Genomic DNA, 17144 nt, shown 5'->3' on the forward strand with positions numbered 1-17144 from the left:
GTGGTGTGGAACTCCTTGACCATATAAATGCCAGCAGAAGCATCATGGGAAGGAAAAGGCAAATTCCTCTTCAGAGTATGTGTCTCATCCAGGGAGGACAAGTCCCCCCACTCCCTTCATGATGGAAGGGGTCTGATAGAATCGAACGTCCACCAGGCCGGTGTCCCCAGGGAAAGGTTCCACATCAGCAGCACGGGGGGGGGGGGGGTCTCTGCCGTTCACAGTGCTTCCAGCAAACTTAATCGCTTATCCAACTTGCTGGCGTGTGGCAACCATTTTTGTTGTGCTCATGGGTCTGTGGGTCAGGATCTACAGAGGACGCGGCGGGCATTGCTTTTCGTCTCAGGTCTACAATGTCCAGGGCCTCAGCAGGAGAGATGAGAACGGCTGGGGCGTGACTCAATGGCCAGGGCTTGGAATGTCTGCAGATTTCTTCATTCACATTCTGGTGCCCCAGTGACCCAAAGCCTGGGCTCAGCTGGGTTCCCACACGTGCCCTCTTTCTGCAGCTTGAACCTCCCACAGCCTTCCATCTGAGCCTCGAGAAGGGGCCTCCCAGGAGGGAACATCTGGACAGCAAGCATCCCAGGAGACCCAGCAGAAGCTGAGTGGTCTCTACGACTTAGCCTTAGAAGCCACACTAAGGCGTCATTTCTGGCATATTCTGTCGGTGAAGGCGATCATGAGCCCATCCAGGTTCAAGGGAAGGGAGAAGTGGCAAAAATTCAGAGCCCCTTCTCAAGTCATTCCAGAAGGTTCTGCACGCAGCATATGTCAACCGGGTCAGCCTTGGGGAAGGACTTCTACGTTGCTGAGCGTGTGCACAGCCCTCCATCTTGCACCTTGTACGTGGGCCCGTGGAGGAAACGCTGGGTGGCTAGGCAGAGGCTGACAGACACCAACAGAACATGCTCTCTTACCCCCTCCCCTGCAGGCGTTGCCCCTGGTGAACACTCACGTGACTCATTTTTCACACTCTGAATCCGTGCTGACGGGCCCCTCCACATATTATTCCCCAAACCTCCTTGTCAATAAGTTTCCAATTCTTCTCTTTGCAAGTCACTGACCATCCAGCCACGCTGGGAGTCTGTTAGCAACCATCCACGAGTTCATGTCGATTTGTACCCTGGCCATCTCTCAATCCGGCCAAAGTGGCCAAGCAAATGTACCCCTCAACATTCAGCCCACTGGGAAGATCTTCCTTCACAGCCTTTCCTTCAGGGTCACCTTTGGGTAGGGCTGTAAGGCTGCAGCCGTCTACGTGGGGGGACAGCATATCGTGATGGCTGGTGCCGTCATATCATGCAGAACCACCTGGAAACTAAGCTGGAGCTTTTTCTCCGCCACTCATGAGAAACTCCCCAAGGGACTGCAGGTGTAGATTAACGGAGACAGTGCAGGGGCGCCTGGGTGGCTCAGTCGGTTGAGCATCTGACTTCGGCTCAGGTCATGACCTCAGATTTCGTGAGTTCGAGCCCCGAATTGGACTCACTGCTGTTGTCAGCACAGAGCCCACTTTGGATCCTCTGCCCCCCCCCCCACCTCTGCCCCCCGCCTCTGCTTGTGCACTCTCTCAAAAATAATTTTAAAAAATTAAAAAAAAAATTTTTATGTTTATTCATTTTTGAAAGACAGAGAGAAACAGAGCACAAGCGAGCGTGGGCAGAGAGAGAGGGCGACACAGGATCCCAAGCAGGCTCCAGGCTCTGAGCTGTCACCACAGAGCCCGACGCAGGGCTCAAAGTCACGAACCGCGAGATCATGACCTGAGCCGAAGTCGCTCACTCAACTGACTGAGCCACCCAGGCGCCCCACATTAAAAAAAAAAATTTTTTTTTAAAAACGAGACAGTATGTAGCAAAAATCGATCTCAAAGGCCCCTGAGCCACCTGTACATGCAACCGACTAATGGCTTCCAGTTCACGTTCAAGCTTATATACCATTTCTACTCAGCAATGCATCACTGTGGGGCATGCCCAGCCTTGCTCTTGGTGGATCAGATGACATCCAGTTCATGCCATAGGTAGGTGTCCATTTCTCAAGACCTGGTCGTTCCCTGTCAGGCCCTGACTCTGGTGGATGAAATTTCCCAGACTGAGAAGTCATCCGGCTCGGATACTTTGCCCCCAATTAAGTCCTGAGCCTGATCCTTCCCTGAGTCTACCCTGTAGTTCAAGGAGGTAAAGATTTAAATGCAGCCGCAGAGATGACCTCTCATTCTTTGCAAACTGTTCTTGCGGAAACACCTCCAGCTCAGACAGAAGGGGAAGACAGTGCAAAATGAAGAACCCTCAGGAGCTCAGACCTTTTCTGGGCAGGAAGCAGGCTGAGAAAGCTGGATTCTAAACTGTTTTCTTCCAGAAAAGAATGACACGGAGGGCGAATAGAGCCCAGAGGGTAGAGCCTGACACCTTGTCAGAGTCCTAGGAGGCAGCACTGGTCCCTAAGCAAGAGAGGGGGACCCGCGCCCAGCTGGATTTCTGTGGACCAGCGACTGTGTGCCTCGTTCCCCACTTTTCGAATGTTACTGCGCGTACTTGCGCCTGCCTCACCACTGTATGTTCGGTGTGCGTTCGACAGGTAACTCGCCTGTGAGGGTGGTCAGCTCGAGGCCCCCGCACCGCTCTTGATTCAGATGATGAGATCCTGGAGCTCAAGCCTGTGTCTGATGCTGGAACAGGATGGGGCTTCCGGGATTGGGACTTTCGCGTGTGGGAGGAACACAGAGAATTTGTGGCCAGAGACTGTGGTGGTTTTAACACCCGGCTCACACGTTCCTTGACCCTCCTCCTTTAGGATGAGGGGAAGGTATGTCCCCTTGAATCTGGGGTCTGTAACTACTTGGACAGTTTCTGAGCCCATGCTCTAAGTGGGGGCTTCCTGTCTCTGGGACACAGCGGTGGGCAGAGCGATGCCCCCAAAGGGGTCCACACCCTGCTCCCGGGAAGCTACCCACAACGCTGCGTTGCGCGGCAAGAGGAACACTGACGGCGGATTAAGGACTTTAAAATAGGGAGAGCACCTGGGGTTGCCCAGGTGAGCCTGGCGTGATCACACGGGCCCCCCGAAAGCGGAAGCGGAAGGCAGAAGAGCGGATCTGGGCAATATGACAATGACGAGGAGGCAGGACAGGCGCGGCTTTGAGAGGAGGAAGAGCGCCACGAGGCAAGAAATGCAGGTGCCTCTAGAAGCTGGGAACGGCCCTCGCTGACAGCCAGCTCGGCATGGGGAGCTCCGTCCTCGGACCGTAAGGAATTGAATTCTGCTGCCCGCCTGACAGCACGGGAAATGGACTCCCCTCCTGGAGCCTCCAGAAAGGACCACAGCCCTGCCCGCACCCGTGAGCCCCACCGCAGACCTCAAACTACGGAACTGCGAGATAATCCACGTCTGTTGTTTTAGCTGCTGTCTGTGGCAGCTCGTTACAGCAGCTACCGACACCGACACAAAAGCTTTGGACCTGAGCGACTCTGCGGGGAGGAAACCCAAACTGCCCACCCCTCCCCCCCCCCGCCCCCCGGGGGAGACCCTGTGCGGAGAGAAATCAGCAGCCAGCACCACCTCGCCAGCCCAGAGGGAACCGCCTTGGAAGGGGACCACCAGCCTGCCGGCTGGGTCACCCCATGTGGGGAGGAAACAGGTTGTTCCTGCAAATTCCTGTCCAAATTTCAGACACACGAACAAGACCACGGTGGCGGTGGTTTTAAGCCTAAACGTGTCTTGTGATTTGTTACGCGGATGAGGGGAACACACGCACGTGGGGGTGAGGCCAGGAGGTGAGACGTGGCCCGGGAGTGCCAGGCCTTTTGTGCTGGCCGCGGTGACAGGGATGAAGGGATTATGAGAAGAGTCCGGATGGCCCTGATGGTGTTCAGGTGAGTGCCGGGGGACAGCGGGGGAGCAGTGGCTGAGTTGGGGGTCACTCCTGCCACTGGAGGTGTGTAGGCTGGAGGGCACCCAGCTCCTGAGGTCCTCTTTGACTCCTCTTTACTGTAAACATAAGGCAACGTTCTAACACTCTTTTGCAAAAGTATGACCTAATACAACTTTTTCAGAAAGGAGCACGACTGGAGAGCGTGGGCAGAGAGAGCTCTTTGGTGGAGTTTTGCCATTGGGGCGGGGTGGGGGGCAAAGAAAACGGTCAGTAAGTGGAGAGGCATGAGGGACCCCGACTTGGGGGGGGTGTGTTCGAAGATGGGAAACGTGGCAATATATCTGTGTGCACGTGGGAAGGATGCATCTCAGGGCACGACGAATACGCCCAAAGCGAGGTTCTGAAAGGTTTGCAAAAGCTGCGGTTAACAGTAAAATTCAGGCGCTCACGCTGCTTTAGAAATAAAGCAGCCGTACGTCCCACTTCTGCCCAAATGGGGAAATCATGGTCCTCGGCTTGGGGGCTGAATCTGGCACTCGGGTGAGGAGGGTTTGCGGCCGCCACCAACTGCCCCACCTTCCCTCGGCCCAGAACCCTGCAACGCCTGCCCCTTTGGACTCAGTCCTCAGTGCATGCAAAATACTCCTGCTGCTGATTCCTTTAGTTTTTATGAATCCCATGGGCCTAGAATCCACCGGACTCTTTCCCACCTCGAGGAATACTGTGCTTGAATCGGTCTTTCAAGAGAAAAATGTTTTTAAGTGGAGGCATTTATCTGGACTGGAACTGCAGAGGGCACCTAATAACTTCTGTCACCTGGCCCCAGCCTGTCCCCCCACACTAGCCCACCTGCAGAGACTTTGCAACTTTCCCTAGTCCCTTCCAGTGCCTGGCTGCTGCTGAAGAGAGCTTTTAAGGGTGCATACGACCAAAGAGCCCCGACACAGCCAGGGTCTTAAATCCTTTTAGTCTCTTAGAAAGACCAGTGTCACCCGAGCTGGGTCCCAGACATAGACTGGGGGGTTGGGGGGGAGTCCCAGTCTGGTTTTTATCCTAGTGAGCGAAGTTAGATCCCTTGATCTCTCTGTTCCCTGCCAATTCGAAGGCTCCAGCTTCTGCAGAGAGATCTCTCCCCAGATTGACTGGAACAGGGGAGTTCTCGACCCGGGCCGCACGCAGGAATCGCCTGGAGAACTCTTCCTGTGGAACAGCTCTGCTCCCCAACCACACCACCACCTCTGAGCAGCGGGCCTGGGCATCCGGGGTGCAAGCAGGTAGGAGACTTGGGCTTGAGGCTTGGGATGGCCAAAGTCAGGTACAGCTTTAAGAGCACGCACCTGCCTCTACCCTATCGTTGGCCGTCGAGGTGGGGACTTACAAGGGCTCACTTAGTCTTGACTCTGAAGGGTGGTGCTCCTCCCACAGGACGGCCTGATACCGTTTGTACTTATTTAGCAGTTACAGTAACAGGGACAGACCCCTAAATAACACACGTGGCAGTCATTTGACAGAAACAGGGACCACACATGATCCTGTTTCAAAAAACTTATTGAAAGGTCTCTTTGCAAGTAACAGTGTAATCTTACCGTCTTCTTGGCCACAGCGTCAGCGTTTGGCTCTCTGGGTTCTGACAAACCAGTGTCCAGGAATGCACAGCCTTAGCTTTCTATCCAAATGGAACTATGCTCTGCAATAAAAGATGGGGTAGGGAGGGATGGGGTGTCTGGGTGGCTCAGTTGGTTAAGCACCAGACTCCAGCTCAGGTCATGATCTCAGGTCTCGTCTTGTCTTGTCTCATGTGAGTTTGAGCCCCGCGTCAGGCTCTGTGCTGACAGCTCGGAGCCTGGAGCCTGCTTCGGATTCTGTGTCTCCCTCTCTCCCTGTTCATCCCCTGCTCGCTCACTCGCTCGCTCTCCAAAATAAATAAACATTAAAAAAATTTAAGATGGGGGGCACCTGGGTGGCTCAGTGGGTTAAGCGTCTGACTTCGGCTCAGGTCATGATCTCACGGTTTGTGGGTTCAAGCCCCGCATCGGGCTCTGTGCCGACAGCTCAGAGCCTGGAGCCTGCTTCAGATTCTGTGTCTCCCTCTCTCTCTGACCCTCCCCCGTTCATGCTCTGTCTCTCTCTGTCTCAAAAACTAAATAAGTATTAAAAAATAGTAATAAAAAAATTTTTAAAAAAATTTAAGATGGGATGGTGGGGGGCCTGACCTTGCTCCTTACTTGTGAGGAAGCCCTCACATGTGGGTACACAGGCTGGGCTTGATTCTGCCCGCTGGTCACGCCTGCCTCGTCCCATCCCTGATCCTGGATCTACGTGGTCTTTCTTTCTCTCTCCATTACCATGAATGGAGTGAGCACCTACGTGTACCAGGCACTGTGGTGGGTGTTTTGTAAACATTAGCCCACATCTTCCACCGAAGTCCCCTTTGTCAGGGAGATGATAATCAACACCACAAAGCCCGTGCCGGTGAGGTTTAAGGTGAATGTGGTTGCATTTGAAAGCGTCTGTCTTCCTGAGGTCTCCGAAGAGCAGAATAGACTTACACCCTTAACGCAAAGTGCTATCAGCTGAAACCAAAGGTCCCAAAGTCTGCAGTAACAAAACCCACAGGAAAGTTGTAAAAATATTTTATTTAAATGTTAAGGAAAAAGTACGTGTACTTAAAAATGAGTAAAAGTGCCCACGTTGAACAAATGCTAGAAACCCAGTAAGTTACACATGATAAAATCTAAAGTGGCAGGAACACATAAAATGCTTTCAAGTGGTCCTGTCACCTAACAAAACTATTATAAAAATGAGATCGCAATTGCAGAAGCTGGGTTAAAGGCACATGACATGATCATTCCCACATATACACACCCAGTGATCGCATACGATCAAAGGGCGAACAACTCTGCAATTTGGGGAGGACACCATGTGCCTATAATGAAACTCTGCTTAAATGTTCACACCAACACTTTCTCCGACGATTCATCAGACTGACACCACAAACTAATTATTTCTATTTTGAACAGAACATTTCTGAGTGTGAAAAATTCAGTAATCACTTGAGTGTGAGGACAGACAAACGAAATCGAATTTATTCTGATTTCAACCAGACTGCAACGTTATAGTTTTTCCGAGGAAACCACTCACTTCCTAGATACGAGGACACGTTGTAGCACTTGTTACACCTGCGATGCTGCCAGCTGGCTGGGTGCTGAATCGTTCGCGTCGAAGTGACACGCTCTTACACCTGAAAGAAAGCCAGCATTTATATTCTGAGTGAGACAGTCTGTCTTTTAAGCAGCTGGATTTCCTGTTTAAAAAGCACAGTTCAGGGGCGCCTGGGTGGCTCAGTCGGTTAAGCGGCCGACTTCGGCTCAGGTCGTGATCTCGCAGTCCGTGAGTTCGAGCCCCGCGTCGGGCTCTGTGGTGACAGCTCAGGGCCTGGAGCCTGTTTCGGATTCTGTGTCTCCCTCTGTCTCTGACCCTCCCCTGTTCATGCTCTCTCTCCCTCTCTCTGTCTCAAAAATAAATAAATGTTAAAAAAAAAAAATTAAAAAAAAAAAAGCACAGTTCAGTCCACATGCCTGTAACACTCTCTGGCTCTCCATTACCAAAAACAATCTCACGTCAAGGGTCGAAAGCTCCTGAACGTGCGTAAAAACTGAAAACTGAACGGCGGAAAACGTAACGGTATCAGGGCGGAGGGGAAAAGCAGGACACGGGGTCAGATGAGGCTCCGTCCTGCGGCGACACGTGCTGACCCGGACAAAGGGAGAGACGCCAGATGGCCCCGGACAGCACAGTGTGCACAGGGGACTCTCCACCTCTGTGGGGCCACACACCTGCTAGTGACCACCTGCAGCCTGGCAGCGACGGGATTCTGTCCGTGTCTCCCTTATTTGGGTACAGTGACTCCCCTTAGAACTCCAAAGGGAGCACAGGCTGTTAGCTGAAATGCACCCCAATCCTTTACTTAGTATGTTAACATCCACTTCTCTGGGCCTGTTTTCATGCCCGTAAACTGACACATGAAGAAGTTTTCCTCCCAGCTCTGAAGTCAGTTGCGTAAAGAGAGGGCCTATCTTGGCTTTTTCACCGTGTCCCTAAGCACGCAGAGGGAGTGCTCTCATGCATATTTATTTGATAAAGGAGTCGTCTGGTACTCGACAGACAGACCCTGCCGTGTAAGGCAGCAGGCCCAGGGAGGCAGTCGTCCGTGGGGAGCAAGAGATTCTGTAAGTAACACGGAAGGAAAAGGCTGATGGGTTGTCCGTCAGATTTTTAGGAGGCAGCCAGAACAGCTCGAGTGGGTAAAAGCGCCCGTTCTTCCTACGTTCCTGCTCCCTAACAGCAACCTAGCCAGTCGTCTGGTGTGTATCAGGTGATGGAAGCTGACCTGGGTGGAAAGTGACCTACTGTGGGAGCTTATCTACACCGTAAGGTGTAAATATGACATCTCTGAAGGGCAGGGTGCCTTACCCAGGAAATAGTCATGGAGAACTAAATTATGCAGAAGGGAAGGGGTCTCGGTCCCTTTCATCTCAGAGTTGAAGGAAGGCACAGTCGGTGAGTAGTCCGTCACTGCTGTGCCACCTGGAAACAGTCACCAAAGACACTGGTCCAGTGAGTTCAGTGTTAGAAAGGCCGTTCCAGGACTCTTACCTCTGGACATCACCCAAGGAGTGAGATCAGCATCACAACGCCCATAAACTGAGTGAACAACACCAGCGGGGTGAGGAAGGACCACACGTGCCACAGGGCAACGTTGAAGCTGAAAAGGATAAGACACACGCGGTTGGCCGCTCCAGCTGTAATCTACGCACGTACCCTGATATCCCACTTTGAACTCCGTTTGGGAAAGTTCTCTTAGCCAGCAACTGTGTGTGTATGTCATGTTTCCCAGAGATGTGGTTTGGCCAGCACTGGAAATATCACAAACTCTTCAGAGAGCACTTGGGACCGAACCACTGAAGGTCCTCCCCCGAGAGCTGGCCCAACAGGATCCCAAGTCTCTCAAAGTCAGTGTCTGTGGCGGCACATCGACGACAATGGCTACAGCCTGCTTCCACGACCCGCACACTGTCAAACCATCAGAGTAAAGACACAGTTTCAAATAACTTTTTGTTAGAAACAGGATGAAAAACGTAATGACGTATAAGTTGCTATTAAATCTCCCTTTGAGAAAAACACTGCTCCTGTCGCCAAGGTAAGAATAAGACAGCTTCTCAGTGCAAATGATCTTTATGGACTGAATTTGTAAGAGCAGAAGTTAATTAAATAGTTACTGGTTTCACTATGTAATAGTTTTTTAAACGGAACTTTAAACAACGGAACTTTTTAAATCCTACTGTTCTAAAAAAATAACCTTTCCGGGGCGATCTCACTCTTAGGATGTAAAACAGCACACCCGTGTACCCACATCACCGAAGGGTCAGTAATAACCACAACACAAGGTGATACATGTCAATGCCCTCCAATTTCAATGACAGAAAATTAATCATAAAAAACATTCAATTAAACGGAATAGCACAAAATATATGGTTTTTCCAAAATCCCAATTCAATTGACATAGAGAAAGGAAAAAAGCTAGAGGAATATATACAACATATAAAGAACAGTTGTTCTCTCTGGCTGCAGGATCATGGGGATTTATTTCCTTTGTGTTTTTCTGTAATTAACAGATTATTCTTCAGTGAGCAAGTGTGCTTTCATACACATTAAAAAAAAAATCAGTGTTTTTTCATCGACTACCTATTAAGAAGAAGGATACGGATTGTGGCATTTTCCTGGTAGCAAAGCAGTAAGAACAACTGTAAGTCTAGCCACCAAAGGAGGGTAGGTTCAATAAACCCAGGTTATGTCCGTGTGATGATAATGTGTACAATTAAAAATAATGAGGCTTATCCAGGGGCGCCCAGCTGGCTCAGTCGGTAGAGCATGTGACTCTTAATCTTAGGGTCCTAGGTTCAAGCCCCGTATTGGGCATGGAACCTACTTAAAAATAAAATAAAATAAAAATAAAGAGGCGCATTTTTTTGTACCAATATGGACGAATTACCAATGATACGGCTCCGTTACAAAAAAAATGGACAATCACTTTGGGAAAAAAAAAAATTTCAGCTGTTTACTGCAATTGGAGATATGTATAACCTATAAGCCAGCAATTTCACCTCTAGAGACATGTATACACACATGTGCACACATACCTCCACCAGACACGCGTGCACATGCGCATGAGACTCACACACAAGAATGTTAAGAGCATCATGAACAACAGCACCAAACTGGAAACGATCCAGATGCGATCAACAGTAGAAGCGATGAACGCATTCAGTGATGGAACGAAATGCTAACCAGAAATGAGCGGCTGTGATACACGGCTCGGGTCTAACGGGAGATGGGGTGAGGCAGGATGAGACCGACACACTCGGCAGGAAGAAAAGCGAGGCTTCGCACACACTCTGTACAGCACCGTCTAAACTACAACCCCGCTCGTGGGACACGTTTTCTTTCACAGTGAAGACAGCAGCTTTCTGTTTGTTCTGAAGTTTCGAGTGTGAGAATGATAAACAGGTACCAGACATAGCACTGCATGTGAACAGCCAAACGTACAAGAATACGGAATACCTGAATCCATTTCTACGAAGTCAAAAAAATAGACAAAACAAAAACGGTACTTAAGAGATGCCAAAGAAAGCAAGCCCCACACGGGTCGGGACAGTGTCTGTCCATGGGCAGGAAGGAAAGCGCCCTGGCTGGGGCGGGGGGGCGGGCGGAAAGGGATCACGGGGCTGGTTCGGTTCTCTTTCCTGACCTGGGTGAGGGTTCACCAGTGCAGTGGTTAACTCATTCAGCTGGACAACTCAAGTTGTCTCCACTTTCCGTATTACATTTCCCAATCAGCACGATGTAATTAATGAATTAATTTTTAAATTTACAGCCAAGTTAGCATATTGCGCCATAACGATTTCAGGAGCAGATTCCAGTGATTCATCCCCTACGTATCACACCCAGTGCTCACCCCCACCAGTGTCCTCCCTAATGCTCCTTACTTATCCATTTAGCCCATCCCCCCACCCACAACCCCTCCAGCAACCCTCAGTTTATTCTCTGTATTTAAGAGTCTCTTATACTTGTCCCCCTCGCTTCACAATGCAAATGATTTCAAAAGCAAAACGCAGAATATATACAGATAGCACGTCAACATTTGTGTTTTAAACAGCTAAATGCGCGGGACACCTGGGCGGCTCCGTCGGTTAAGCGTCCGACTTCGGCTCAGGTCATGAGCTCACGGTTCGTGGGTTCGAGCCCCGCATCGGGCTCTGTGCTGACAGCTTGGAGCTTGGAGCCTGCTTCGGGTTCTGTCTCCCTCTCCCGCTTCCCCTCCCCCACTCACGTTCTGTCTCTGCAAAATGAATAAACCTTAAAAAAAATTAAAAAACCATAGCTAAATACGTAAAGAACGATCCTACTAGAAAGGGCCTCTGAGACTAGCAATGACAGGAGGCCATTTTCCCGTTTCTCCTTTTCTGTAAGCTTCGTGCCCCGTACATCGGCACCTGATCACAACACGCTTTATTCCCCTGGTTGCTGCAAAGTTAACTCACCAGACGCCGGCCGCAATAAAAGCGGCAGTTGTCACGGGTATCAAGGCTGGATACTTGACGTCGTAATCTTCAATCCCGCGGCACCACTCCAGATAGAGGATGCAGTAACACGCAAGCGACAGGCTGATCAGCAGGAGGGCGCCGCCAGCCACGAACCAGCTGCAGAGACCAAACGACACAAGGGTTGCCAGCAGACTTAGCGCCTCAGCGCGCGTCTGAAAAAAGGTTTTCACCGACAGCCTAAAAATCGATTGCTACGCAGATCAACTGGGCGAGGGGCCCAGAGGGGCCCACAGCTCCCCAACCCCCGCTTTCAGATGGCCTCTGTCGGGCGGGAGATGGGGTGACACAGGAGGGGGCCGGCAGGTGCAGCAGGAAGAAAGTGAGGCTCGAACAGCCGTGCACTCCCCACGCTCCACAAACCACCACCCGAAGCACAAGTCCGCTCGTGGCGCCGCGTCTCCTCTCACAACACGGCAGCTTTCTGTCTCTTTCTGAAGTTTCGAGCGGGAGAGTAAGAAACGGGTGCCATGAACTCCTCTAAGGTAAGGAGGCTTTCTGGGAGGACTGAAAATCAGACTGGAAGGTGGTTACCTCAAACTGCCTCTCGGAACAGATTTCTGAGCGAGACACCCATTTCTAGAATATTCCCAATCTCCCTCCAAGGGGCAGTGTCTTTTTCCTCACTTGGAATTCTACCCCAGCGCTGACTCAGTGTGGGTGAGGCGGCCTCCTTGGCCCCTGCTGGTTGTGGGAGGAGGCCAGATTTGGGGAACGAAGCCCTCTTCCTGTCTCCCAACGTCTCCATTCTCTTTCGCTTCTTCATGGGGAGAAGACGGGGGTTCCATGCAGACGAGAGAGGGGTCATGGGGGTCTGGAACAGTCACAGTCACACAGGCACTGAGTACACTTCCAGCCATGGCAAGCTTCCAGGTTCCTTTAAGGCACCGAATGACACTACAGTGCTGGGATCAGTTATGAGAGGCGGGATAGCTCAGTGGTTGGAGCGTGGCCTTCCAAATCTGCCTGTCTGGGTTTGAAGCTCAGCCCCAGCACGACTAGCTTTGTGGCTCTGAGCAAGTTACTTAACCTCAGGGTGTTCTGGAAACGTTACTAGGACCTCACAGAACAGCTGCGAAAATCACATAGCACTCTGAAAAGTGCTGCCCCATAGCGAGCAGCATTATTCCGCTGGTGTGATCGATGGAAAAAATACCTCCACGTTCCTCCTTCGGGGTCTGCAGAGGCCTCTCTTCTGCTACAGTGTCATTCTCAACAGGGGCGATACTGCCCCCAAAGGGAAGAAATCCTCCTCTTTCTGTATGCACAGAGAAACTCCCGCAGGACGTTACGGGGTGGGTAGGAATGAAACGTCTCACGGAGGCTCCTCGGGAGGTGGCAACAAAGGTTGAGGAACACTGTGCCAGAGTCACGGTGACCTCCTTGCTCGGTCAGGATCCTTCCGTCTGTTCCAGGTTTTAACTCCACCTGGAACACTGGTGCGGCTACTGCGTCCAGACATGGCAGAGGACAGAAGCAGCTGGAAAACCCGCCTGAACCAAAACGCGACTGCAAGTCAGAGGCCCTCCACCCTGGCATCGGAGTCCCTCGGCAAGGTTGCCAAGGGAAGCCATCTTGACCCCGGTTTCCCAAATTCTGACTCGGTGGGTAACGAGGAAGAGCCTGGGTATCTGGGCTTGTGATTTCCGTTGTAGTTTTAACCAGCAACTCGGCTCACACACACGACCAGGATTTTCTTAAAAACTGTGATTTCCAACCCATCACCCATCACGCTTCGCTTTGTTAACATAGACCTGTGTCTCCTATCTCTGAACATCGTCTTGCAGCCTTGCGTAGATTGGAAGAACCCTAATGCCTCGAGCTTCCGAACTTGGGGGCTAACGGCAGGGCAAGAGATGAGGAATCACTTCAGGTAGATTTGTAAGGCGGCAGAAGGCAGCCCGCAACCCCTCTTGGGTACGGCCCTCGTCCGACGGCCGCTCAGACTCCCCACTGCTTACCGAGGCCCTTGGCAAGAATATAGTGCCACTCAAAATCCTCAGCCTTTGAGTATCCGTTCAGGTCTTTTGTCTCTAAGGTGATACTTTTCTGAGGCCAGGCCGGTGACTTCTGTGTCCTTCTCCTGCCCCACAGCCCCGGCTCTGCTACGGGACAGCGCGGGCTCCTGGGCAGCCCAGTGACTACGGCAGGTGCCCCCAACACCTTAGAGGTGTAACCAACCGTCCCTTAGCTCAGCATTTCCTTCAACTAGAGAGAATACTTAAAATAAGGAGACAAAGAGGGAAATCCTCCTCTCTCTCCTAAAACCTCCAAAAGGCCTGCCTCCCGAGGCTGGGCTGACTAGGTGCTCCTTCTAGGTGTCCCACGGCATCCTGGGCATATGCTTATAGCGCGCACATGACCCATTCACCTGTCTTGGCCTGAAAGGGGCTACCGGGGGGCTGGAAGTGTGCTTCCTTGATCACTGTCACCACAGCCGAACACATCTCAGGCTCTCGTGTCGTATCTGAATAACAAAGAGGCCGCTGCTCCCGGCAGTGTGCAAAACAACTACTCATCCTCTTTTCCCAGCCCAGGATCTACACCGACTGAGAGACACATAGGAGTTAGGCCGATGACGTCAACTGTCAGCTCTGTTACTGACGGAGCTGCAGGAAGATGGCTTTGGTGACCAGACGTGCCACCAGGTTCCAAGTTGACATGAAAACCTAGAGACCCTCTTGGGTTGGGGCTGCCCCCAGAAATGACAGCACAGAAAGACAGACCAGAATCTGGGCTTCCCACAGACAGCTGGCTCCCAAGAGAAAGGAGGTGCCTTTGACACGTGGCTGGTTCTTCATCCCAAACTCGGTCAGGGAAGGGGCAAGCAGGGTAAAGGGCAGGAAAACAGGAGTGTTTAAGGAAAGTTCTAGCTCCTGGCATTAAGGCAAGAGACGAATAGGCTTTTATGGAACAACTGAAATAAGTCCCATATGCCTCCTTTCTCCTGAATGCATGCTCTGTGCACCTCCCGGCTCTCCCTCCCGCAGTCAGCATCCGAAGGCCTCTGAGGAGAAACTGTGCGTCACCCCCATGATGACACGGGATCAAACGGTCCTATCCGCACCTCTCTAGCCCTGCTGGTCCCCGTGCTCGCATCCTGTGCAAACCACCGCTCCCAGTGCCGGCTCAAAGCTCACCAACGTCTCTCCCTCTTGGCTCTGCTGTGTGGGGGCCTCGAGAACACTCTTCAACATTCAGTGAGGACTCAGGTACGATTCACAACCTTGCCCCCCCCCCCCCCAATCAATTCCTGAGATCATACCGAAGAGATCTTAATCCTCATGAATGACGGACGATTTGACATCAGGCCTCAAAGCTCCCGACTCCTCCTCTGGGTGACGTCAACCCTAATTCAATCACTCCCCGTAGTTACTTTGTTAGCTGTAACTATGCTCCGCAAACAAACTCTGAGGCCCGGTTCTCACCCGCCAGGGTCCTCGCTCCCTCCTCCCGGTGCTCCTGCACTGTCTTCAGACAGACTGTCAGAATCTTTCTTCTTCCATTTTTTACACATGGATTAGGTTCTTCTTAAATTCACTACCTTCCCCATCCTCCAACACACTTGTGCTGAAAGGCATACTGAAGTACTTTCCAGTTTCATCCGTTCTGCTGTACGTGTCCCAAGCACACACTCTCTTGGTCACTAGTGACCTTTGTGTCACCAGTACCTCCAACACCGTGCCTGGCAGGAAGTAAGAGATTTCTAAGCATTTGAAGAACGCAACTCACAAGACACTATGAGCGATGAGACGAGGGCACTTAATTACGAAGCAATGAAGCTTTCTCACCTATTGGTGTGGAAGTTTTCTTTAACGGTTTTAAAGAAATCAACATAGTAGGTCACAACAATGGATGCCAGAATCCAGAATCCAGAATGGATGTTAAGTCTTGGAAGAGGTTTCTCCTTTCTTTCAACAGCAGTAGAGACTTCTGCAAATAAGGGAGATTTCAACTTATCAAATTACCATAAATTTATGAGGAAAAAGAACACCTATTTTAAGCCGGATAAAATAATTTCCTAGAGCTTTCCCAAAACCAGATTCTCTCCAATTAGAGAACAGATTTCTTCTGTACAGCCACCAAAACACGTTTATATTTGCAGAAATAATTAATAGGAACCTGCTATAAAACATATTCAGTATAGTCAACTTGTTCCCCTAAACGAATTTAAAATCAAATTTACAATATTACCGTCTTTTGGAAAGAAAGACACCATCTGGTAGTATAGGAATTTTAGTATCATGTTTCATATATTGCCTAGGAAAGCAATTAGTCTTGTTAATTAAGAAAAATGGAGACAGCAGACATTAAAGCACAAAATGGACTTGTAATTTCCCCCAAATACTTTTAACTACATATTTTAATTATTTCAAACAAACACAACCTTCTGAGGCAATGGCAGGGCACAGCAGAGGTCTAGTCCTGATACAGCACTGTCTAGACAGGTGATGGACAAATCAAATTTCTTCCAGTTGAGACCCAATCTGAAAGAATAGGTGGCTGGGGTTGGGTGTGATGAGTTATTTCTAACAAATTCCCCAGAGGAGTGACATGCCCCCCTCTCTTAATTCTCGTGAGAACCTTTGGTATACATTTGAGACCCCCGACCTTGAACAAACCATCTGAATCCCCAGGAGGCTTGTTCATAATACAAATTCTGGGAGACAGCCTCAGAATTTGTAAATAAGAATGCCTGGGCATGATGTTTTCTGCGTTTATTTTTCAAAGGGTAGTAAGTGCACGATTTGCAACATACAGGGCAGAAAAATCTAAAATGAACTCTCTTTCCCCTATCCTTAACCCTAGTTTTCTCAACCCCAAAGCAACTACCAACACCAACTTCTATGAATTCTTTCATATTCTATGCATTTACAGGTGAACACACATCACACGTTACCAGGTCTGTACCCAAACGCTGGTACAGCGGACTTTGTCCTGCGCCTCCCTGTGAAAATCATCCCCACAGGGCGAAAAAAGTCTGCCTGCCGTGTCATGTAGGAGTACATCCAAATGTATTTAACCAGCTCTCTGCTGATGGGCAATTAGACATTTTCAGTCGCTCGCCACTACGAGGAATGCTGAGGTTAAACACTGTGCACATACGTCCTCGTGTACTGGTACGAGTATGATGCTTTGGTAGATTCTTAGAAATACAACCGGATGGTATTTTTTATTTAAATGGAGAATGCCAAACAGGTGTCAAACCAGCTCTCCTGGGAATCCTGAAGCGCAGCTGGGATGAAGATGCGCGGGGCTACGCGATCACTAGGAATCTCTCAGGGACGCTAAATACCCGACTTGCAAAACGGCTTGGCAAGCCTTGAATAAACGAAACCTGGTCCCTCCTGCCAGGACAGGGCTGCGGGAGGTCCGCGGGGCCGGCCGTTTCCGGGCGCCTCGACTCCGGACACCTCAGCGCAGCTCGGGGCGCGCCCGGGGGGAGCGCCTCACCCGGCCCGGCGTAGCCCTCGCTGTCCAGCGGGGCCTCGGTGTCCCGCGGGAACAGGTACCGCCGCCGGAGCTGCTCCCGGGCCCGCGAAGCGTCCATCTTGGCAACGCCCAGAAGCGCGGCGGAAGTGACGTAACGACCGGAACTTCCGCCAACG

At 50.9% G+C, this 17144-nt stretch overlaps 1 protein-coding gene across 1 annotated transcript; it reads right to left on the bottom strand.

Moving 5' to 3' along the window:
* Positions 1 to 6491: 6491 nt before the first annotated feature.
* On the bottom strand, positions 6492 to 17114 carry TMEM128 (transmembrane protein 128). The gene is made up of 5 exons (XM_042984945.1): positions 16990 to 17114; positions 15327 to 15468; positions 11476 to 11634; positions 8531 to 8639; positions 6492 to 7115 (listed from the first exon to the last, which is right to left on the bottom strand). The coding sequence occupies exons 1-4, from the start codon at positions 17084 to 17086 to the stop codon at positions 8540 to 8542; spliced, it is 498 nt and encodes a 165-aa protein (XP_042840879.1). The 5' UTR covers positions 17087 to 17114; the 3' UTR covers positions 6492 to 7115; positions 8531 to 8539.
* Between the last annotated feature and the right edge of the window lie 30 nt (positions 17115 to 17144).

This window comes from Panthera tigris, chromosome B1 (genome assembly GCF_018350195.1).
Source record: "Panthera tigris isolate Pti1 chromosome B1, P.tigris_Pti1_mat1.1, whole genome shotgun sequence".
In the NCBI taxonomy this organism is placed as follows: domain Eukaryota; kingdom Metazoa; phylum Chordata; class Mammalia; order Carnivora; family Felidae; genus Panthera; species Panthera tigris.